This window comes from Pseudophryne corroboree, chromosome 2 (genome assembly GCF_028390025.1).
Source record: "Pseudophryne corroboree isolate aPseCor3 chromosome 2, aPseCor3.hap2, whole genome shotgun sequence".
Taxonomy (NCBI): domain Eukaryota; kingdom Metazoa; phylum Chordata; class Amphibia; order Anura; family Myobatrachidae; genus Pseudophryne; species Pseudophryne corroboree.
In genome coordinates this window covers 415880817-415907147 of record NC_086445.1, presented here as the reverse complement: position 1 = coordinate 415907147, position 26331 = coordinate 415880817, and the positions used below count along the sequence as shown (strand labels likewise).

Sequence of the window (26331 nt, the reverse complement as noted above, 5' to 3'; positions counted from 1 at the left end):
TTTCATTATAATTTAACTCTTCAACCCCTCTAATGAGTAAAACCTCTGAAGCTCAATCTGCGCTGCACCCATAACAGCAATTACAGTAAGGAGTTCTACCAGTGATGTGCAGTGAGGTGTGGCAGAGCCTTTTCTGTCATACTAACATTTGGACCAGAGTTTTGACTGTTTAAAGTATATGAAAAATACACAGAATATGTTAGAAATATATTCTCTAATCATTTTTATAGTGCAATCTCTGGAGTAAAAAGTATATGGCAGGTGAGGCAGTGCCTCCCTGCTTATCTTTTCTGCACATCTCTGATCAAAACTCACCAAATTTCCAGGAGCTTATACTGCTGCACCTCTGTATAATGTCCAGATGTACCCTTGGGCTTATATAGTGTGTGTGTGTGTGTGTGTGTGTGTGTGTGTGTGTGTGTGTGTGTGTGTATGTGTAAATTTGGCTCTGGTACTAGACAGTGCTTCCTGAGCCATTTACCTTACCACACTTCCCTGAGTTCTATGCATATGTCCGCTCACAGTGCCTGAGCACAAATGATATGCACATGTCACAAAGCCTTTCTGGTGGCTGCTCGCGTATAATTGCATTGGCTCACTACTCCCTAAACTGGCTTGAGCACTTTTATGTATTCCTCCAGGGCCGTGATTCCCTCATGCAAACAGCATTTGCCTTGTGTGGGTCTCAGTGGATCCACTTCCTCCTCGTGATGTTGTGACATCTTTATGTCACAATTTTGGGTCTGTGGCCAGCACAGGGTTGATTTTTGGCCCTGCTATGCCCTGTATTTCTTATACACAGAGCCCCAAAACTGTGCCCCATATTCAAGATGTGGTCTAACTGATGATACATAAAACCTTTTAAACTTGTTTCCTCACTTAGCACCTGTCTGACACTAGATGCTGCTATAGTACTCTGTATACAGTCTAAGATTATTCCTAAATTATTTCACTGAATTCAGGAATTGAGTCTTATTTAACATACAGATGTAACCATGCTCACCATAGCTTCCCCGCAGGCGCACCTTAACCCCCGGTGCACCTAGTTGCACACGCGCTCTATTATTATTATTATCATTATCCTTTATTTATATGGCGCCACAAGGGTTCCGCAGCAATCAATTACAGAGTACATGAATAATCAAACCGGAAAACAGCAACTTACAGTTGATGACAGTATAGGACAAGTACAGGGTAAATAAACAGTTACATCAGCAGATGACACTGGAATAAGTATCAGGTGGCAGAAGACTGCTGGAGTTGATGCAGTTGAAGATTATTAAAGTAAGAAAGGATAAGCACATGAGGGAAGAGGGCCCTGCTCGTGAGAGCTTACATTCTAAAGGGGAGGGGTAGACAGACAGGGGTGACACAGATGGGGTACATGGAGAGTGTAGAACAGAGGGTTAGGATGAGATTTGGCTGGGTTTGGTGAAGAGTTGCTGCAATTGCTACCCATTATATTAATGGGAGCAGGCCTGACTAAGATGCACGTACATGCTGGGAATGCATGTGGAAGCTTCAAACTAGGTGCTAATGCACCTTGACGAAGCCACGATGAGTGTGGCTACATATGTAGTTGTTACCATGAGACAATTACAGTACTTTACATTTTTCCAAACTGAGCCTAGTCTGCCATTTGTTTTTGTTTTTGCCCCGCTTGCCATTTTTGTAGTGAGTTATTGTCCTGTTCTGTAGGTTTACTAAGGACCTTTAAAAAGACAGGTCCCACCACTGATCCCTGAGGTACCCCACTGATCACTTTATATCCATCTAATTCTTTATAATTTATAACCAACATACTGTACATATGATTAACCACCATACAAATTTGCCTGTTCTTCCCATTGTCATTAAAGAGGCACGAACATCAAAATGTTTAACTGTTCAGTCATTTCTAGAAGAGAGGAATGTACAGTATGCCATATACAGTATAATAATCACTTTGTACCATCTATAGTATTAGTAACTGTAGGGAAATATGTCTTCTAAAGTATTTGCTTGCTTTTTGTTTTACTTTTAGTCCTCTCCAGACCTGACCACTCCTCAGTGATATCATATCCTGCCCAATTATGTCACACACATTTCTTTCACGTGGTTGGTCATACCTCCAAGCAGTTGTGAGTTAGACTGACACAAAGGACTCTGGGCAAAAAAAATCCCTACAAAATAGTTAGCTAAATGGTGAACTCCGGGCCAGTCTTAATATTTGATCATAAATGTGCTGAGTTGATGTATGCCCTACAATATATAATATTGTGAATATGTTGCTGCATTGGTTCAATGCTTGTCTGCTTTTAAACACAGATAAAAGAACGGGTTTACTAATTTTACTTAATCCTCTCCCATAAATTGTCCTAGATTATATATCCATAGTAAAATTTAGGTTTGTGTTTTTGCTGCTTATGTATTTGAAAATGTTGGCAACATGGTGGTGTATTGGTTAGCTTTACTGCCTCACAGCACTGAGGTCTTGGGTTCAGTTCCCACTACAGTCATAAGTGTGTGGAGCTGTAGATTTTCCTAATTTCTTCCATTTTCTTTAGTTTCCTCCCACAATCTAAAATACAGTGGCAGATGACTGGCTTCTGGTAAAAATAAACTTTAGTATGTATGTCTGTGTACATGTGGTATATAAAGATTACAAAGGCCCTCTGATGTGAACGCCCATTTATTCTCTGTAAGACACTGTAGAATGTGTGCACTAGGTAAATGGTGATAAAGATTTAAGGATACATTGTACTTTAATAGCAGTTCATAGTTTGTCTTTCATTGTCTGATCTCTTTTTTGTATAGTTATTGTAATAATATTATATATATTATTACACTAATATATATATATATATATTAAAAAATGAAGTATAAAAAGCGCCTAGTAGTGTTGGTGACTCACTCCTCGTGAAAAAATTGTGATAATAAAACAGATATAGTATAGTAAACTTAGCTGCGGGTATTTCTGGTAGATGACTCTTATAGACAGCACATGTAAAGGAGAGATAAAATAAACATAGTGTGTACTGTTTTTAAATTTCCACAGGTGTTTTTCTGTATATATAAAAAACAATTTATAGGAACTATGCAGGTTCCAATTTTAAAGGAGAAACTATGTTTAGTTAAAAACAATAGTTTAATAGACACACTCCTGCCCAAACATGCAGGTTACATATATAAATAAAACAGTACACAAAATCAAAGGACATATATAGCAGCTGGTTCAATTGTAAAAATGCAGGTATTAATCGTACAATGTTAAAAAATATAGCAGGCTTATCTGTCCACAAATATGGGTATTGGATTAGATTTCATCCATGAATGCAAGTATCAAACGTACAAGATATAAGGTAAAAACATGGCTTATCTGTCCACGGATAGGAAGTCAGAAAGGGGTGGGCATCCAGTCCCTGTCCCAACGCGTTTCGTCCTAAAATGAGGACTTCTTCAAGGGGATCTTCCCCTTGAAGAAGTCCTCATTTTAGGACGAAACGCGTTGGGACAGGGACTGGATGCCCACCCCTTTCTGACTTCCTATCCGTGGACAGATAAGCCATGTTTTTACCTTATATCTTGTACGTTTGATACTTGCATTCATGGATGAAATCTAATCCAATACCCATATTTGTGGACAGATAAGCCTGCTATATTTTTTAACATTGTACGATTAATACCTGCATTTTTACAATTGAACCAGCTGCTATATATGTCCTTTGATTTTGTGTACTGTTTTATTTATATATGTAACCTGCATGTTTGGGCAGGAGTGTGTCTATTAAACTATTGTTTTTAACTAAACATAGTTTCTCCTTTAAAATTGGAACCTGCATAGTTCCTATAAATTGTTTTTTATATATACAGAAAAACACCTGTGGAAATTTAAAAACAGTACACACTATGTTTATTTTATCTCTCCTTTACATGTGCTGTCTATAAGAGTCATCTACCAGAAATACCCGCAGCTAAGTTTACTATACTATATCTGTTTTATTATCACAATTTTTTCACGAGGAGTGAGTCACCAACACTACTAGGCGCTTTTTATACTTCATTTTTTAATATTTATCTCTATATTGTTTAAAAGCTGCCACTTACGTATATGTAAGGAGTGTTAGGTGTGACCATATAGTCATTTTATCCCTTTGTATTTAGGGGGTCTTACTGAATTTACCTAGGCGCTATTCTCTACTTTTTCACAATATATATATATATATATATATATTTTTTTTTATATATATATATATATATATATATATAGTATTGAGTTACGTTAGTCTCTGTATATAAGTAAGCATGAGATCATACAGTATGTATTGTGTATAAGCCATTCTGTGGAGACTGATTTCTGGAAATATTGTATACAATACTTTAGAAATATAAGAATAAAAAAGTGTCATAGTCCATGATCTGCTGAAGTATAATGAAATATTGCATAACCATTAAACTGCAATGGATTACCACCCCCTACTGGCCAATTATCATATAATTTATGGTACAATATGTCTTTGCTTTAACAATGTAATATGTTATGAACAAAATAAAAGGTATGCAGACATTTCTCATATTTAAAATTAGAATGTAACTTTAATAATTAGTTTGGTTTTCACATACACAGTCAATTTCTATGTTTATACAAACATTAAATTCTATTTGTTATATTCTTAAGTAACCATGTATATTTAAATAAATAGCCTTGTCTATTCGATTAACTTGATGACGTCCATGCAATTATACTAATTCTAATAGCTTATGCATAACTGTGAAAGTGCAACTGCTGGGGATATTTGATCAATTAACCAAAACTACATGGCTACTTATAAGATGCATACAAAAGAGTAGAGGATGACCCCCTGGTTGATTGTGCACTGGATCTGTGGTAGATTAAATAACGATAGTCACTTTAAACCAGCAATTTTAAGAAGAAATTATCAATCATGAATTTTTAAGAAATATCTTGTGCTGGAGGTGCACCAGAAAGCAAAATTACAATGTAAGGGTTTGCGAGCGAGCAGGTGTAGAGAAAACCTGCTCTAAGAAGGCTTTCTTTGTGGTGCACTCTTTTATTATGAAAAATTAGTTAATTAAAACATAACTTTTATTTAGTTCTATAAAATATAGAACAATTACACACTAGTGTTTAAAAATAAAAACCATATAGTTCTTTAAACTATATATTCACCTGTATAAGCAAGTAGTCATTTTAGCTCGCAGTTCCACAGCAGTAAGAATAATTTTCCGTAGATACAGGGTAAAGATCAGCTTCAAATGCGAAAATAAAATCTATTGATATCCACCAAATTGTGGACAGTGCAATCACAGGCCAAAATAATTTTCTGTGTATAGGTATTGCTGAAATAATTGATTCCTTAATGGTATGCATGGTACCAGTCAATAATAGGCCTGTAAGAATTACATTGATTGCATGGCAGCAGTAACTAAAAGCGGCTTAAGAGGTATAAGAAATGAAGTAGTTGCAAGTATTCCATATAAAAAGTCAGCTTTGGCATATGTTTTCTGTGTGAAGAACAGTAATTGTAACAATGCTAGTTGCTGATTGGTAACACTTGTTACCACTTCCTTGAATTTAGGCACATTGATACAAAACAGGCTACAGTGTTTCCAAAGCAGACACAGATGTCAACAGTTTGTACTGATTAAATCAGGCATCACTGACCTAAGCTAGAATATGAAATAGCTTGATTACATAGATCTTACTGATGGATATTTCTGTGAATACATCACTACAATCAGAAAGAGCAGCAGAATGGCAATACCATGCAGCTATTAGAATATATCCCAGAAATGATGATGACGACACAATTCACTTGGATGTGCCTTGGATTACAATAGATGTCAATAATAAAGCTTACTAACTTCCGAGCACTTGGTGTGAAATAATGTCTCAGATACTTCAAAATAATTAAAATGGTATTGTGCATTTACTGACATAGAGTGTCAAATTTAAATAGCATGAGAGATGTATAGGTATCTCAGTGTATAAGTGAGAGCCACCCTTCTACTGTTACCCCATGTGCCAAATGACAGTGAATGGGTATAATGAGAGCGGGATAGTTTCCACACACTGAGACAGAAAAAAGAAGCAGTAACGTCAACTTCTGCTGTCCCTTGAAAAAACCAGATCCTCCCTGATGTAAACCTACATTGCAGGGAGAAAGGTGGAGATTTGCAATGGATGAGAGGGTTGACTGAAATACCTGTACGGGAATATTGTAAATATCCCCTCAATCCTCACAGGGGAGAGTGCACTGCCTTGCTGCTGCTGGAGCTATGCTAAACTGGTGCCGCTGGTTATCACCGCTACTCCAGAAATCTCCGTGTGGCGGTGGGTAGGCTGTATGAGCTGTATGCAGTTAGCAGCTACCTCTCGGCCGCTAGTGACTGCTGCCGGGCGGCGGGTCACTTATTCGCTGCACGCAGCCCGTCCACCTGGTGGACGGGCTGCGTGCAGCGCACACGAGACCCGCCGCCCGGCAGCAGTCACTAGCGGCCGAGAGGTAGCTGCTAACTGCATACAGCTCATACAGCCTACCCACCGCCACACGGAGATTTCTGGAGTAGCGATAATAACCAGCGGCACCAGTTTAGCACAGCACCAGCAGCAGCAAGGCAGTGCACTCTCCCCTGTGAGGATTGAGGGGATATTTACAATATTCCCATACAGGTATTTCAGTCAACCCTCTCATCCATTGCAAATCTCCACCTTTCTCCCTGCAATGTAGGTTTACATCAGGGAGGATCTGGTTTTTTCAAGGGACAGCAGAAGTTGACGTTACTGCTTCTTTTTTCTGTCTCAGTGTGTGGAAACTATCCCGCTCTCATTACACCCATTCACTGTCATTTGGCACATGGGGTAACAGTAGAAGGGTGGCTCTCACTTATACACTGAGATACCTATACATCTCTCATGCTATTTAATTTTGACACTCTATGTCAGTAAATGCACAATACCATTTTAATTATTTTGAAGCATCTGAGACATCATTTCACACCAAGTGCTCGGAAGTTAGTAAGCTTTATTATTGACATCTATTGTAATCCAAGGCACATCCAAGTGAATTGTGTCATCATCATCATCGATTCTGGGATATTTGCTAATAGCTGCATGGTATTGCCATTCTGCTGCTCTTTCTGATTGTAGTGATATATTCACAAAAATATCCATCAGTAAGCTCTATGTAATCAAGCTATTTCATATTCTAGCTTAGGTCAGTGATGCCTGATTTAATCAGTACAAACTGTTGACATCTGTGTCTGCTTTGGAAACACTGTAGCCTGTTTTGTATCAATGTGCCTAAATTCAAGGAAGTGGTAACAAGTGTTACCAATCAGCAACTAGCATTGTTACAATTAGGGGCCCTACACACTAGCCGATCCGCCGCCGAGCTGCCCGACGGTGGATACGGCCGACGAGCGACCCAGCGGCGGGGGGGCAGTGACGAGGGAGTGAAGTTTCTTCACTCCCCCCATCACGCGGCTCCATTGAAGTGCAGGCAAATATGGACGAGATCGTCCATATTGGCCTGCATGCACAGCCGACGGGGGACCAGCGATGAACGAGCGCGGGGCCGCGCATCGTTCATCGCTGGAGCCTCCACACTGAAAGATATGAACGAGTTCTCGTTCATTTATGAACGAGATCGTTAATATCTTTCAAAAAAATCGGCCAGTGTGTAGGGCCTATTACTGTTCTTCACACAGAAAACATATGCCAAAGCTGACTTTTTATATGGAATACTTGCAACTACTTCATTTGTTATACCTCTTGAGCCGCTTTTAGTGACTGCTGCCATGCAATCAGTGTAATTCTTACAGGCCTATTATTGACTGGTACCACGCATACCATTAAGGAATCAATTATTTCTGCAATACCTAAACACAGAAAATTCTTTTGGCCTGTGATTGCACTGTCCACAATTTGGTGGATATCAATAGATTATATTTTCGCATTTGAAGCTGATCTTTAAACTGTATCTATGGAAAAGTATTCTTATTACTGTGGAACTGCGAGCTAAAATGACTACTTGCTTATACAGGTGAATATATAGTTTAAAGAACTGTATGGTTTTTATTTTTAAACACTAGTGTGTAATTGTTCTATATTTTATAGAACTAAATAAAAGTTATGTTTTAATTAACTAATTTTTCATAATAAAAGAGTGCACCACAAAGAAAGCCTTCTTAGAGCAGGTTTTCTCTACACCTGCTCGCTCGCAAACCCTTAAGACTTATAAGATGCACAATACATTACAATACAATACAATTCAACTTTATTGTCATTAACAATTCGCATACATGAATAGTCACCACAATTATATACATGTGCAATCAGAAAAGTCATACATTTCTTTTTAAAGAAAAATCATCACCATGAAAAGTACTTCCATAAGGTCATTAAGAATGATTTAACGTAGCTAATATATATATTTTTTTATCTGCAACACAAAGTAAATTGTGGACAGATCATTGTTTTAAAAATTAATAAAAATATACCAGATTTACATAGGTTGTAACAGAGATAGTATTTTGTTTTTTGTAGTTAGTGACATAAACAAGAAGTATGCATGCCTAACGTTAATAGTCAATGCCACTAAACTAAGTCCAGGTGAATATTGGTTAAATGATGGTTTGAATGAAAGCAATATTTTTTTCTGAATTCAGTCCCTCTGAGATTTTAATATTTCATGGGTTATTTTATATTGATGGATAGGCTTCATTTTTCTCTGACTTCTCAGCAATAATGATTTAGCTATCCTGCCATTTTTCTAGAAACATGTAGCATAATCTTTGAGACAGCTAAATCCAGTGCCAAATCCTTAGACAAGAAAGATAAATCAAAAACACTTATTTTCTTTTTTTATGTTGCATGTTATAACAACATCAGCTAAAATGTTCCATAACTTAATACAAATAAAATTATAATTTGACATCACATGCATATATACATTAAAATATTTTGTTTTAATTTCTTGATAACCTTCTATTGCATGGTTCTGTACTTAAGGTGTTCTAATATGTCACCTAAATAAGTGGAGATGAGCTGTTTAGATTACATGAAATCCGAGCTGCTCTGAACTTCCGTGATCCGAGTCACTCTGAGCTGTGGCTCAGGTGTTCTTGTCAAACCCTGATTCCACATCGAGGCAAAATGTCATCCTCCCAGTGTTGGATTCTTACAGGTTTTGGATTCGATATAAGGAGGCCAGGACTTGGCGTTATTTAACTCCAGTCACACTGCTGTATGCTGCGCTCTGCTTTGTGGTGGCCATCCAAGTGGCTGTGTGGAATACAGGACCCCAAACAGTCACGTTTTCCAGATCTCATCATAGGTCCATGAGTGAGATACTAAGTTCCACCTGTTGATCTTTTTTAAATGTGCCATTGAATAAAGAGTACACCTGTGCACCAGCTAGGTACTGTAACTTGGAATATGAGATCTGTTTGTGGCTCTCAGGACAGAGTTTGAGAACCTATGATCAATGAGGCAGTGTCCTTATAAGAGGCTGTGCTCAGTGGCAAAACTCCCATCCCTGTAGCCACTGCAGAGGCTTGAAGGCGCAGGGCTGCAGGGGCGCCACCACTGATTGCTGCTGTGAGTTCGGGAAGGAGCCGAAGGGCACAGCGCACCCCTCTCCTGTGTCCCTTCTGGGTCTCCAGCGGCGGCGTGTCTGTCAAATTAAGTGCCAGTTCATGAGCTAATCAGAGCTCGTGGACTGGCAGCCAATCAGGAGCCACAGCTGCTGGTCTGCGAGCTGTGATTGGCTAATGAACCGGCACTTCATTTGACAGACACACTGCTGAAGTCACAGGACTGCCACAGGAGAGGCATGCTCTGTGTCCTCTGGCTCCTTCCCGAACTCGCAGACTGTACCTTCCTTCCCACACAGCAGTGGGTGGTGGGTGTGTACCTGGTACTGGGGGCTTATGTATAGCTGGCACTGGAGGGCATATGGGGCACTGGGGGCATATGTGTATTTGGTACTGTGGGGGCATGTGTGTCACTGGGGGCATATGTGTTTCTGGCATTATGGGGGTATATTTTTATCTGGCACTGTGGGGAATATCTGGCACTGGGGGCATATGTGATTGAACCCCTGGCGCACTATATTACTAGATGCCTTTCTTATAATAAAATAATGGATGTACTGGTGGTAGTACAACACTAACGATATTTATTAAAACTCAGTCCCCAGCTGGGAATCAACAAATGACAAACAATCAATCAACATATACACAAATGTGGTGGATGGAAAGGAATACCAGTATTTTCATAAAGTGCTTTCGTGCTCAAAGTTCTTCATGAATGCAGAAGAAATCTCTCACCATATTGCATAGCCGCGGTGGGCTAGCTTTTTGAAGAGGTAGCTATGGTCCTAGGCTGAATTGCCCAGCACCACCGCAGCGAGCGTATGAAGGGTTAACTCTTCTGTGCTTTGTAAATATTACTTTTTATATGATCAATTTCCTTATAATAGTTACAGTGTAAAAGTGAATATTTCTATTTCCCTAGTGAAGGGTTAAAACATGCTATATGAACTCTTATGTGTTTGCATGGATGCGTGCTGCCCTGTGCTAGGTGCCTTTGTCTCTCATACAGATACCAGGCCTGTGTGGGTCTGGCATCCAAGGTCAGTTCCATACCAGATGAAACTTGTTCTTTCTACCCAAATATACTGTGTTACAAAAACTTTGTTAAATGTTTGAGAAACTTGTAGAAAACCCATATATGGACATCCGCCTTTTCTGTTCTGCCTGGTAACTATTAACGAGCCAATGGGAGTGTAACAAAATGTCAGTTACACCCATATGCATTGTCTTATATATCTTTGTTAACCTCATAATAAACAGTGTGAATTTTTACTGCTTGTGTTGTGCATGTACCTTGTGGTTAAAGTTTACACTCCAGACGTCTAAGAGGCCATCACATCGAGGGTTAAGGTATAAGGGCAAATCCTTTCAGCGTATCAGCTTGATCACTGGTTCCCAAATCTCCACCACTTCTTTCCTTTGGATAAAGGAAAGAAGTGGTGGAGATTTGGGAACCAGTGATCAAGCTGATACGCTCGCTGCGGTGGTGCTGGGCAATTCAGCCTAGGACCATAGCTACCTCTTCAAAAAGCTAGCCCACCGCGGCTATGCAATATGGTGAGAGATTTCTTCTGCATTCATGAAGAACTTTGAGCACGAAAGCACTTTATGAAAATACTGGTATTCCTTTCCATCCACCACATTTGTGTATATGTTGATTGATTGTTTGTCATTTGTTGATTCCCAGCTGGGGACTGAGTTTTAATAAATATCGTTAGTGTTGTACTACCACCAGTACATCCATTATTTTATTATAAGAAAGGCATCTAGTAATATAGTGCGCCAGGGGTTCAATCACATCTTCTCTTTGTTTGAATTCTATGTTTGGAGATTTGTGTTTATCTCCTTTGTTTTTGAACCTGGGCAGCATTCTATTACCTACTGCGCTCATTTGAAAGTACCACCATTTTTTCTATTTGAACTGGGGGCATATGTGACACTGGGAGAACAGCCCTAGCAACAAGCATTACCCCCTGGTAACAAGCACAGCACCCAGCTCATGAAATCCCTGGCAACAAGCATTACCCCCTAGCAATGAGCATGACACCCAGTGCGTGAAACCCCTGGCAATGAATATTACCCCCTGTCAATGAACTTGATACCCAGCACATGATACCCCTGGCAACAAGCATAACACCTAGCGCATGAAACCCCTGCAACGAGCATGACACCCTGAGCATGAAAATCCCTGACACCATGCATGGAACCAAGAGCATGAAACCCCTGGCAATGAGCAGGTAATTTAAAAGTAATTAGAAGCCTTACTGTTGGGCTTAATGTGTGATGGGCATTGCAGTGTGTGGCATAATGTATCACGAACATTGCGATGTGTGGCATAATGTGTCACAGGCATTATGGTGTGTGGTATACTATGTCATGGGCATTGTGGTTTAATGTCTCAGGGGCATTGCAGTGTGTAGCATAATGTATAACAGGTATTGTGATGCATGGCATAATTTGTCACAGGCATTACGGTGTGTGGCATAATGTGTCAGGGGCATTACAGTGTGTGGCATATTGTGTAATGGGCATTTTTGTGTGTGGCATAATGTCTAAGGGCCATTGCAGTATGTGTCATAATGTATACTGGGCATTACTATAAGGAGGAAAAATGACAAATAATGTAAGATGCATGAATCAGGATTATATTTTTTCCTGTGGTCGCCATCGTCTGGGCATGCAGGTTGCAAAACTGGGGTATTAGGTAGTCTTTTCCTGCAATTCCATGCCCCTTTATGCAAAGTCACACCTATTTCAGCAAGGCCATGCCCCCTTTTATGCGGCACTCGCCTTCGGCACACGCAGATTCATCGCTTTACTAGTGGCAATATGGGGGGAGGGGGTTGCCAGAGAATGTTTTGGCTTGGGGGAGAAATATTTCTAGTTAAGCCACTGGCTGTGCTGCTGATACTGTGTCCATCTAAGGGGCTGTGCTGCTGTCACTTAGTCTATCCAAGGAGGCTGTGCTGTGCTTTGTCCTTCACAATCTGTGTCCAGTCCCCATAGTCTAATTCCAAGACAGCAAAAATGGCCACGCTCACATCTCTAAAAAGAACCAATTTGATGAAGCAAAACATAAAATACAATAACAAGGTACCCTGAGGTAAATTTAATAGGCTATGACTTACAGGCATTGCCAAGTAATCAGATAGTTTTCCTGATGTTCTCAAGAGGCAATCATTAAAAATGAAAAAAACAAACTGATTTTTGCCTTTATTATTGCCATTTTTAAACCTTAGACAAACTTGCCAGGGACTTACTGATATCTGCAAATTGCAGCCTAGTATATTTACCCCCATATCTCACATTTGGTAGAATTGTTCAAAAATGTGGAAAATTTTGGAAAAGATGTATCAATGTTTGATGACTGTGCAGTGATGCAGTAATCCTCTATCCTATAGGACAGTGGTTCTCAAAAATGTGGTCCTCAAGGTTTCCTGACGGTCCATGTTTTATATATTTCCATGCTAAAGCACAGGTGACTCAATAAGTACCTTAGTCAGTTTGATAATATCATCTGTGCACAAGCATGGATATCATTAAAACCTGGATTGTTAATGTGCCTTGAGGACCACATTTGGGAACCACTGATATGATATGACTTTGGAGTGAAGGCAATAGGATATTCTGGTATATTTCTTTTCTTTCATTCCTGCTCCACAATTGTGACCTTTTTGCCTTGCATTTATACTCTCTGCTCATGTGAGCAGATCTAATCAGTTCAGTTTTGTCAAGTAATGAGTGTCTGATATTCATACTGACAATGGATCTTTAAACTAGGAGCAGTTTTATGCAATCTGAGCTTCTTGGCAAATGGACAGCGGTGAGAAAAGAACTACCTGTCTGGGGTCATGGTCAGGATAACACCTATAGCCAGGTAGAATAGTGAGGAATCACTGACAGGTGTTGCAGATGCCTAGAATCTGTAACTCTAATACTTTTTTTTCCCTTTTGAATATAGAAGTAGTTAGGGAAAATAGAGTGGTTTCTCTACATACTTATCATAGTGAAATTTTTTTTCTACATGTGAAAATGTCCATTTTATACTTACGAATTTCTAACTGCACATTTAATATTAACAGAACTAGAAAACCTGTTTATTTTATATAGTTTATTTCATATTTTAAAATGTATCTAATACAGCAGAGATGTGTGGTGAGGTAAATGGCTGGGGAGGCACTGGCCAGTGCCACAGCCAGATTTACACACAATATACAGTGCATCCGGAAAGTATTCACAGCACTTCACTTTTTCCATATTTTGTTATGTTGCAGCCTTATTCCAGAATGGAATAAATACATTTTTTTCCCTAAAAATTCTACACAAAATACACTATAATAACAACATGAAAAAAAAGTGTTTTTTTTTTTAGATTTTTGCAAATTTATTAAAAATAAACTAAGAAATCATATATACATAAGTATTCACAGCCTTTGCTCAATACTTTGTTGATGCACCTTTAGCAGCAATTACAGCCTCAAGTCTTTTTGAATATGATGCCATAAGCTTAGCACACCTATCATTGGGCAGTTTTGCCATTCCTCTTTGCAGCACCTCTCAAGCTCCATCAGGTTGGATGGGAAGTATCAGTGCACAGACATTTTCAGATCTCTCCAGAGACGTTCAATCAGATTCAAGTCTGGGCTCTGGCTAAGCCACTCAAGGACATTAACAGAGTTGTCCTGAAGCTACTTCTTTGATATCATGGCTGTGTGCTTAGAGTCGTTGTCCTGCTGAAAGATGAACAGTCGCCCCAGTCTGAGGTCAAGAGCGCTCTGGAGCAGGTTTTCATCCAGGATGTCTCTGTACATTGTTGCATTCATCTTTCCCTCTATCCTGACTAGTCTTCCAGTTCCTGTTTCTGAAAAACATCCCCAGAGCATGATGCTGCCACCACCATGCTTTGCTGTAGGGATATTATTGGCCTGGTGATGAGCGGTGTCTGGCTTCCTCCATACATGATGCCTGGCATTCATGCCAAAGAATTCAATCTTTGTCTCATCATACCAAAATTTTTTGTTTCTCATGGTCTGAGGGTCCTTCAGGTGCATTTTGGCAAATGCCAGATGGGCTGCATGTGCTTTTACTAAGGAGTGGCTTCCAGCTGGCCAATCTACAATACAGGCCTGATTGGTGGATAGCTGCAGAAGTGTTTTTTCTTCTGGAAGGTTCTCCTCTCTCCACAGAGGAAAGCTGCAGCTCTGACAGAGTAACCATCAGGTTCTTGGTCACCTCCCTGACTAGGGCCCTTCTCCCCCGATCACTCAGTTTAGTCATCCAGCCAGCTCTAGGAAGAGTCCTGGTGGTTCCGAACTTCTTCCATTTACAGATTATGGAGGCCACTGTGCTCATTGGGACTTTCAAAGCAGCAGATATTTTTCTGTACCTTCCTCAGATTTGTACCTCAAGACAATCCTGTCTCGGAGGTCTACAGACAATTACTTTGACTGCATGTTTGGTTTGTGCTCAGACATGCACTGTCAAGTGTGGGACATTACCGTATATAGACAGGTGTGTGCCTTTCCAAATCATGTCCAATCAACTGAATTTACCACAGGTGGACTCCAATTAAGCTGTAGGAACATCTCAAGGATAATCAGTGGAAACAGGATGCACCTGAGCTCAATTTTGAGCTTCATGGCAAAAGCTGTGAATACTTATGTACATGTGATTTCTTAGTTTTTTATTTTTAATACATTTGCAAAAATTAAAAAAAAAATATTTTTTCACGTTGTCATTATGGGGTATTGTTTGTAGAATTTTGATGGAAAAAATGAATTTATTCCATTTTGGAATAAGGCTGTAACATAACAAAATGTGGAAAAAGTGAAGTGCTGTGAATACTTTCCGGATGCACTGTATAAGTCAAAGGGTCCATGTGGGCATTATACACTGGTGCAACAGTACATACTGCTGAAAAATTGTTGAGTTTTGCTGAGAGATGTATGGAAAAGATAGGCACTGCCTCACCTGCCATAGATTTTTTTATTTTAGAGTTTTGACTTTAAAAATTATTAGAATACTAGAATAATACAAAGAAGATATTTCTAATATACTGTATTCTTTGTACTTTTCATTTACTTTATAAATTCAAAACTCTGGTGTATATAATAATATGACAGGACAGGCTCTGCCTCACCTGCCTCACCTCACTACACTTCACTGCCATACAGTACACAGTATCTAGCAATGTTATTCTCACAAACATATATATGTAAAAAAAATTTCACTAAATTCAGTAAATGATGTAACTAGCATGAAATTGTATTTTCAAATTGACATAAAAACATTTTGCCGTTCAACAAAACATGTATATTTTATACTTTCAAAATACTTTATAGTACAGTATAACAAACATATGTCTCATACATGTTGCTCTAGAAAGCATAAAATCCTGGCCATGAGGTACAGTAGATTAAGTCTTTTTGGACTTAATCTTCTCTGGACTGTACGTACCCCATGAAAGTATAAAATTCTTCCTTATTTCTTTTTCTCTTTCCTGCCACTGCTGCTGACTGCATAGTATTGTCCTTTTGATTGTACAAAAAATGATTTATCAGAATCACGAGTATTCCAAGCAATAGCCAAAATTCTTACATTTTTTTTTAGTTATAAGGATGTGGTTTTCTATTTTCAAGTTCAAGTATTCATGTTCACTGAAGATTACTGTGTTTAAAAACACCACAGCAAAAACACCATAAATTGGCTGTTTGTAGTATATAAAACCATGAACTACTGAATCAAATCAATACAGCAAGGTCAAAGTTGCCTCTCTAAATTGGTTAGGCTCAGTGATACTGATCTCTGGAGCCCCACATCACCACAACCGACAAATCTTCCATCACTAGAATGGCAAAAAGTGGCTTCTGCCTCCCATGAACCCTCTGCGTGCACTATGATTATACTTACACATAATCTGAACTGCATTCAATCCAGGATTACAGTATACCATACTACCTAGATATAACAGTGATACATTTAGCTTATCAACTCTAGGCAATGGATACCTTCACCATACTACAGTTTTTTCCCAAAGTATAAGACTTGCGAATATTTTGCCTTTTTCATTTATATATTTTTAGATTAGTTACTGCATTGCCTTATTGAATGTTTTTTTTTTACATTGTTTAAAGTGTTAATAGATGCCTCATATACAAGCAGGGTTTGGTACCTGTCTGCCTTGATTCTGTCTTCTGATAACCTGTGGGACAAACAATTGTTTTCATTTTCTTTTTGAAGTGGCTATATTCTTCCCTTCTATTTAAGTTGCCCTCAAATTATGCCATTGCTGTCCCCCAATTTCAATGTTGATTATGGTGATTCTCAGCACTAGAACCTGGAGAATCTATTACAGGTCATTTCAATTTTAATACCTCTGACAACATATAGTAATCTCTCAACTATACAGAAATAGTCTACCTTTCTTATTTAGATGCAAATAGCATATGCCCTAGCTCAAAGTAAACAAAAACACTACCCTTCCCTGAATAAATAAATGAATGTCCCAAAATGGTAGTTGAACACCTTGCTGTTTGAAAAAAGTAATGAGGGGATGTTTTGCAAGAGAGCAAAATCTAGAGATTAACCTCTTTTGGGGGTAGAACTCCTTTCTGTGAAATTATTGTTATACTGTTACCTTTATTCAATCTACATAAAAAGTAATATCTCTAATGATCTCCCTTTTTGTGTTTGAACAATCTGTTTAGATGCTCAAAGGAGCCAAAAATGTATAAATTATGTCAGCTTCTCACCTATTAATATAAAGTGGAGGTGTGATTGACATTGAGTTTCAAAATATCAACCGGGTGAAAATAAAGTATAATCTATTTGCCTATACACAATTTGTGGTGATTAATACCTATAGCCTCTGGTCTTTTAGGCACCGAAAATAGTTCTAGCTTAGTTTTTGTAATTTTTCCAGCATGAATTCTCAGGAATTTTTTACCAATTCTAGAACAGAAATACAGTTTCAACATCTTCAAACTTTCCTGCAACTACCAGTAGTCTGTTCACCAAGGAAGTCATCCTTTGTCATACAAGTCCACATATATTAATTCAGAAACATTCACAGTAAATACCCCTAGTGATGAGATTGATAAATAGGTTATCTGATAATAAAGTAATTCTTCCAAGACAAATCAAAATTTAGATATTTTCTGCTTCCAACAGCATCTGGTCACCAATGAAAAAAAAACTATGTATGTATATGTGTGTGTATATGTATGTATGTATGCGTGTGTGTGTGTGTGTGTGTGTGTGTGTGTGTGTATATATATATAATTTTTTTTCACATTGGGCATTGCTCGTGGAAGGTAACTTGGCATATATTAATTTGACCATTCAATAAACATGTCCTCTTCCTGTGTTAATACTTCAAGAAGTCAAATGACATTTATTTGCCAAATCAAAAAAACATGTATTATTCTTGTGTTACTATAGACTGAACTCCAGTGTATGTGAAATAAGTGCCAATACCCTTTGAACTTCAACAACCACATATTCTATGATAATGTAAACAAAGCTGACGCTGTATTAGGCAACAGGCTTAGAAGCAAAAAAAAAACTGCAGAACCTAATGACTTTCATCAAGCTCAATGATCCCTACAAAATGCTGAGTTAATTTTTAATCTGCTATGTTTAGCCCTTTTACATTATAGCTCCACAGGTACTGTATACAATACATTTAATCTTTGACATACATTTTTTTGTAACACTTTGTGTCCATACAGTAAGCTTTGTTGAGTAATGCAGTGTAGAAATTAAAAACAAAATGGACAGAACATTAAGGATAGTCTTTAGTCAGCCTCTTTGCTTTGGAGATTTAACAACAATTAAACTTTTTTTAATTCAACTGTAGTTTGTGTCTAACTATATAATTGATTGCTTCAACCAGCAGTGCTAGCACAGTATTTATCTGATACAGTATTTAGCAAATACCTTCCCTTCTTAAGTTTTGTCTTTTATCCAAGATTTAAAATAAATAATTATATGTTAAGGCATAATTCACTTAGATAATCTTAGGACTAAGCCTCAGTCTAGATAAAATTTGAAAATGACGGATGCCAAAAATGGATCCATCAATCCACTTTGAAGATTCTGTTTTGAAATTTGCACCCTATAACTGCCTCTGAATAGCATGTGGTTTAGTCTTTTGATGCTCTAATAAGATATGGATAGTTTAATAAATTAACAAATGGGAAGCATGAATCGTTAATAGAGTTCATCTTTGTAATCAGTGTTTTTATCAAATAATTTAACATTTTTATTACATAACATAATTCAGGGTGAAGTGATTTAAAAAAATCCAACTTTAAAAAATGGAATGCTCCCAAATTAGTTCATATCAGTGAGAATAAACACATGAAAATGCTGAAAATGTACTTTACAAAAGTGAGATATTCTAAGCAACCAGTCTCAGAAATTACAGTATGCCTGTCAGTGAGCCTTTTTATTTTTCCTAAATCCAATTGCTCATTGCATATAATATGTCCTGATGTTTCCAAATATTAGATTCTGTATGTGTTCTAGTTATTGGCAGCACTTGCCCCTTTACAAACAAAGCATTACGTTAAGAAGTTTATTTCCAGACAAAAGTTATAAATATTTAATTTGACAAACTTTTGCTGTGAAATATTATGGTTTGATTTTCTTAGGTTATATGTCATTCTTGTTCTATATAAATGATTCATATGAGGGAGAAGAGAGTACTGGGAAAGGGCACTACTGAGATAGTAAAAAGGATAATTATGAGTTTTTTAAGATACAATTTGAAGGTAAAAGTCCGCATTCAGAGAAAACTTTTGTGCAGGCCTGCATGTAACAGCAAGTAACCTAACATAGGAATATTAGATCTAAATCTGTTTCTACAGCAGTTCTTGTATGTAAAGGTCACAAAATATGTATTTTTAGAAAGATATGGCTAATACAAAAAGGTTGTCATTTGTTATTGAAGTATAGCTTACCCACTGACTATAGTAGTTTCCCAGCTAGATTCCCACACATAGAAAAATTGTTTAGCCTAGTGTTTCTCATTTTTGGGCCTAAAAGCACCCTAAGAGTCCAAGTTTAAAAGATATCCACACTTGAGTACAGATGGTTGCATCAAAATGACTGAGGTACTACTTAAGTCACCTGTGCTGCTCAATCCTTGAAACCTGGACTGTTAGAGTGCCCTTAGGGTCCAGTTTGGGAAGCCCTGATTTTAGCCTATGCAGGGATTGCAGGTGCACCTAATGATAAAAATTTTCAGCACTGCTCTATTATAAAAAAAAGGATAGTTACTTTACTTGCTAATATTCAGCTATGATATAAAAAGATCTGTTCACATCTTCTGTAATGGCAATTGACTGTATTTAATTATTAATGTATCTTTTAATGTCTCCATCTTCCATTGTCTCTCCTCATTCCAACCATATAGTACCACACCACCAGTAGCATCACCAAAATTCTAGTCACCAGTGGTAGCTTTTAATACAGTGTGTGTGGCCGATCTTCCTGCCCTACAGTAGCAACACACCCTTTCCCAACTGGCAACAACAATTACTATTTTGCTACCTTATGTATTGGTTACTCCCCACACTTCTTAGATTGGAAGCCCAACAGAACAAGGTTATGTTTACCCTCTGTGTGATGTCATTATAAGTAGTTTGTATTCCAATACGGTCAATGTACAATAGTTTAAATATTTTCGTCGCTTTTTATATAAAGAATCTTCTATAAACAACCAATATGTTTACAAGGTGTATTGTTAATATTAGTTTTCTTAATGCATTTTCCACTGAGACATTAGTTAGTTAAGATTCATAATATTTTTTTCATTTATTTCAATTTATAGGAATATCAACATGTAATGGGGCATTGTTTAATGTTCCTTTTAAATGTTCAAGAAAAATAACTAGGAATAACTTTATATTCATGGATTCACAATCATCCTACAAATGCTTATTATTTTTATGTGAAAATGAAAAACGGCGGGGCATTTTGCATCATAATTTACAAACTATAGAAAAAGTAGATATCAAACCTCCTTTCTATTTTAGATTGGTATATACAAAGTCCACGTTCTTTGATTTAGGATCTTTGCATTTTTTGGACATTTGCCTTATATGCAGTAGCATATTTAATGTTAATTGGAATGATGAATAATCAACCAAACATTCAAAGCTATTAAGAGATTCAAATTACAGGAACTCATTTCAATTTGTGTCATCAAAGTTGTAAATAGTGTGAGATAAACATACATCAAGCTTAATAGCGTTCTTTCCAATTAGCCTATTTATAGAAATATTGCAGACTATGATATGACAGTAAAAAAAAAAAATCTTTGACAAATTTTAGCTGACATAAATGTGGTGAGATAAAAATATCTTTCAGTATTTTATTTGTTGCTGTTTCATTCCAGGCTAAAATTTTTTTTATCACATTTATGAGTAACATTTCACAAATCTGGAATCCATGTACAATTTGTGAATAGTACAGAAAATGTTGGGTTGTGTTTTTTTTTTAATGGAAAACACAAAAAGTAACAAACTGTGGGCCTAATTCAGAATTGATTTGTAGCAGTAAATTTGTTAGCAGATGGGCAAAACCATGTGCACTCCAGGGGAGGCAGATATAACATGTGCAGAGAGCGTTAGATTTGGGTGGGTTATATTGTTTCTGTGCAGGGTAAATACTGGCTGCTTTATTTTATACACTGTAATATAGATTTCAGTTTGAGCACACCACATTCAAAGCTAACTCTCTCTGCACTTGTTATATCTGCCCCACTGCAGTGCACATGGTTTTGCCCATCTGCTAACAAAGTTGCTGCTACGAACAGGTCTGAATTAGGCCCTGTGACCCATATTGGTGAAGAATGCTTCACAGATAAATATTTGTCTCTAAAGTCTTTTTTAACCCTGTATTCAAAACTAAATCTAAAAAAGAAAACCTATTGTAGGTTATTATTGATGGCAAATATAAACAGTATTCTGGTTCTGCAAGCTGAGAAAATAATGCCAACCCATAGTATCTCTACCCTCTTACCTTACTTTGAATAAGTTGGATATATTGAGTTTGCTTCTGTGTTGAAATTGTCTGCATTTCAACAGAAATTTTCTGTTCTGTGATGGAGTGTGGTGATTTACCAAATGTCAACATTCACAATGTTGCCAGAATAATGTCAACATTCTATACATGTCTACATTGCCAATATGTCATCATTGTGAATGTTGACTATGGGAGTTTACACATAAACCTAACCCTAACCCCATTCTTATTCTCACTTTAATTGTAGCCTAAGCTTAACCATAATGCTCATCTAACCTTAACTCTAAAATTGTGTCTCCACATTATGTCAATGTCAACATTATATCAGTGTAAATAACACTAGTCTGAACATATTGACATCCTGGTTGTCAACCTTCAGTAATGACTGCATGCCACATGATCAGCTTGCTCCTCCCACTGTCAGGATGTGGCTCCCAGCTCCTCTCCATTATCTTCTTTATTACAGAACTATTTAATACCTTAACTAACTAACTTAATCGTTAGTTAATAGTAACTCTAGAAATAGTTTCACACTTCTCAAACATTTAAGAATTCACTGGACATTCTTAAACTTTAACTATACTTAAAGATGTAAGCAAGTCCATGTTTCCAATGTGAATAGTGACAGTGCTTCAAAGGATATTATATCTTCCAATCCATTACCATCTATGAAAGTCATTGGGTCTTTAAATCCTTTCTTAGGGCTCCCACTCAAGGGTGAGACTTGGGCATCACACATTTTAAACAAAAGTAATACAGTTTGAGTATCCTTTATCCAAAATTCAAAATACCACATTTTTGGTTCCCCTACTGACAAAATGACATATATATTATATATTACAGTTGTGCTCATAAGTTTACATACCCTAGCAGAATTTGTGATTTTCTGGCCATTTGTCAGAGAATATGAATGATAACTCACAAACTTTTCTTTCACTCATGGTTAGTGGTTGGGTGAAGCCATTTATTGTCAATCAACTGTGTTTACTCTTTTTAAATCATAATGACAACAGAAACTACCCAAATGACCCTGATGAAAAGTTTACATACCCCAGTTCTTAATACCATGTATTGCCCCCTTTAACATCAATGACAGCTTGAAGTCTTTTGTGGTAGTTGTGGATGAGGCTCTTTATTTTCTCAGATGGTAAAGCTGCCCATTCTTCTTGTCAAAAAGCCTCCAGTTCCTGTAAAATATTGGGCTGTCTTGCATGAACTGCACATTTGAGATCTCCCCAGAGTGGCTCAATTATATTGGGGTCAGGAGACTGAGATGGCCACTCCAGAACCTTCACTTTATTCTGCTGTAGCCAATGACAGGTCGACTTGGCCTTGTGTTTTGGATCATTGTCATGTTGGAACGTCCAAGTATGTCCCATGTGCAGCTTCCGGGCTGAAGAGTGCAAATTTTCCTCCAGTATTTTCTGATAACATGCTGCATTCATCTTGCCATCAATTTTGACCAAGTTTCCAGTGCCTTTGTAGCTCACACATCCCCAAAACATAAGCGATCCACCTCCGTGTTTCACAGTAGGAATGGTGTACCTTTCATCATAGGCCTTGTTGACTTCTCTCTAAATGTAACATTTATGGTTGTGGCCAAAAAGTTCAATTTTGTTGTCATCACTCCAAATGACTTTGTTCCAGAAGTTTTGAGGCTTGTCTCTGTGCTGTTTGGTGTATTGTAAGCGGGATGCTTTGTGGCATTTGCATAGTAATGGCTTTCTTCTGGTGACTCGACCATACAGCCCATTTTTCTTCAAATGCCTCCTTATTGTGCATCTTGAAACAACCACACCACTTTTTTTCAGAGTCCTGTATTTCAGCTGAAGTTATTTGTGGATTTTTCTTTGCATCCCGAACAATTTTCCTGCCAGTTGTGGCTGAAATTTTTGTTTTTATACCTGACCGTGATTTGGTTTCCACAGAATCCCTCATTTTCCACTTCTTAATTAGAGTTTGAACACTGCTGATTGGCATTCTCAATTGCTTGGATATCTTTTTATATCTCTTTCCTGTTTTATGCAGTTCAATTACCTTTTCCCGCAGATCCTTTGACAATTCTTTTGCTTTCCCCATGACTCAGAATCCAGACACGTCAGTGCAGCACTGGATGAAAGATGCAAGGGTCTTTCAGGAGTCCAGAAACTCACTGACCTTTTATACACACACACTGATTACAAGCAAACAGATCACAGGTGAGGATGGTTACCTTTAGTAGCTATTCAAACCCGTTTGTGTCAACTTGTGTGCATGTTATCAGGCCAAAATCTCCAGGGTATGTAAACTTTTCATCAGGGTCATTTGGGTAGTTTCTGTTGTCATTATGATTTAAAAAGAGTAAACACAGTTGTTTGACAATAAATGGCTTCACCCAACCACTAACCATGAGTGAAAGAAAAGTTTGTGAGTTATCATTCATATTCTCTGACAAATGGCCAGAAAATCACAAATTCTGCTAGGGTATGTAAACTTATGAGCACAACTGTATGTGTATATATCGATATATATTTTATATATATATATATATATATATATATAGAGAGAGAGAGAGAGAGAGAGAGAGAGAGATGTGTCATTATCTCAGTAGAGGACCCAAAAATGTGGGATTTTGGATAGGGGATACTCAACCTGTATTGGCTTATGACCACAAAAACAAATTGACACTTGCTCTCTGCTGCCACCTGCCAACTTGTAGCCATATGGAAATGGCCAAAACCTCCCTTATCTATTTATTTGTTAATTTTCCAGTTATTTATATAGCACTCACATATTCTGCAGTGCTTTACCAATAATATTTGGCATTCACATGTAAGCCCCAGTAGAGCTTACAATTTATATTCTTTATCCCATGTATACGCACACACTAGGATTATTTTTATTTTTATGTTGGTAGCCAATTAACCTACCTTTAAATGTTTAGATTGTGAAAGGAAACCAGAGCACCAGGAGGAAACCCACACATGCATTGAGAGAATATACAAACTCCATACTGTTGCGGCCATGGTGGGAATCAAACCCATGACCACAGTGCAGTGAGACAGTAATGCTAACCATTACACCACCCATGTTGCCATGAGTGCATGGAGTATATGACAAGCATCATCAAAAACCTCCTCCAAATCCTTCAATGAAACCTAGAGTCTTGGTCAACATACAATTTGCTCTTCACATGGTTATAATAATTCTGATTTAAAATGGTCCTTTTGGCATATTACTTTGCTCCCCCGATACCCATGCATTCTGGCACACTGCTGGCCCCCAATTTTATTAAAATTAGGTCTACATTATACAATGTCAATGGCATTGTTGTTATTATTTTGCACTTACCTGATCTCCTTCTATTCCTTATTTTTGTCCAAGTGATGATTAACACTTTTACAATTTATGTGCCTGCTTTTCTGTTGTTCTTGATCTTGATAAACTTCTATTCAATTATTTAAAAAAAACACGCTACAGACATGAATTGTTTACATTTTAAAACATATTCTGGGTAAAAATGCAGCTAAATAGAAATGAAAGCAACTGTGAGTTTTGAACATACAGTAGTTTAATATTACTAAATATTTCAGTGAAATATAGGAGTACCTATATTTTGATTTGCAAAGATCTAGACATCTTATATACAGTTTTTAGTTTTCATCCTTTTAAATTCTCGAAAGTTTTGAGCTTTTTACATCTAATGATATTAAGATTCCTAGTTTTAGCCTGTATTTTAGCTTCTTCTTTTAGTTGAACTAAGTCTACAATTATTTTTATGTTTTCAGATGAAAGAGAAGATGTTCAAAGGAAAACATTCACGAAATGGATAAATGCTCAGTTGGCAAAGGTAGGTTGTACTTTTGTTTTTTCTTTTTCCCCCACTCATTTTTTCCAATATTGATCAATTCATAGCACAACTTAATGTTAGTTTTACATAAATATAAGGGAAAAGGTAATATTCCCATATAGGTAGTACTTGCTATTACTAATTCTACTTGTCATTAATAATTATTTATAACAAGTAGAATTATTAATAGCAAGTATTAACGTTAGTGTAGTTTACCAGCTACAATACAGTCCTGTTTTTTGTTTACATTTTATACAGTACATATTATTATGTGATTGCAGAAAACATTTATATTTTAGTCATTGATCCAGGGCCATGTGATGTATTACAATATTTGTAATTTTTTCCTTGTACTTTGGAACTTTCTGGTCAGTGGCACACCTTTTGCATACGTATTTGTTTTATGCAGTGCTTTTTTAAAATAATTATATCAATCAGTTTTAAGTTTTCATGCTTAGATTTATGATTTTGCAACATTGGGTTACTAACATATATCTGTTACAGAATGATCATATTTCATAGAATTTTCAGTAAAGTCTGTAGATATCACTGTGCAGCTAAGGTGTTAAAGTGTATCCTGACAACTTTCTTTCATTAATTTGTAATGTTCTTTGTAAATGCTTTAGGCTTTTTTTTTTTTTTGCATGATTTTAAAAATGTGAATGGTAAACCTGGGAATACAGACTAGAGATGTGTGCATATCACTGTTTTGGTTTGGTTCTAGCTCATCATCGTGTTTTGGTTTTGGCAAAACCACCCTCAAGTGTTTTTGTTCAGATTCAGTTTTAGGTTTGGTTTTGGATTGATAAAAAAAAAAAAAAAAATCAATATAACCACTAATATCATGTTATTTGGACCTGTTTGTTTTAAAAACC

General features: G+C 37.2%; 1 protein-coding gene across 9 annotated transcripts in view; it reads left to right on the top strand.

Annotated features, from left to right (window-relative positions):
* The window catches only part of DMD (dystrophin), a 3641189-nt gene that overhangs the window by 541331 nt on the left and 3073527 nt on the right, over nucleotides 1-26331 (top strand). For all 9 annotated transcript variants that reach the window (XR_010221499.1, XM_063953479.1, XM_063953476.1 and 6 more), the window contains exon 2: nucleotides 25395-25456. Coding sequence is in view for 8 of the 9 variants with exons in the window: in XM_063953479.1 (XP_063809549.1) it covers nucleotides 25395-25456 (62 nt within the window). In the remaining variant the exon portion in view is untranslated. The remainder of the gene's footprint in view (nucleotides 1-25394; nucleotides 25457-26331) is intronic.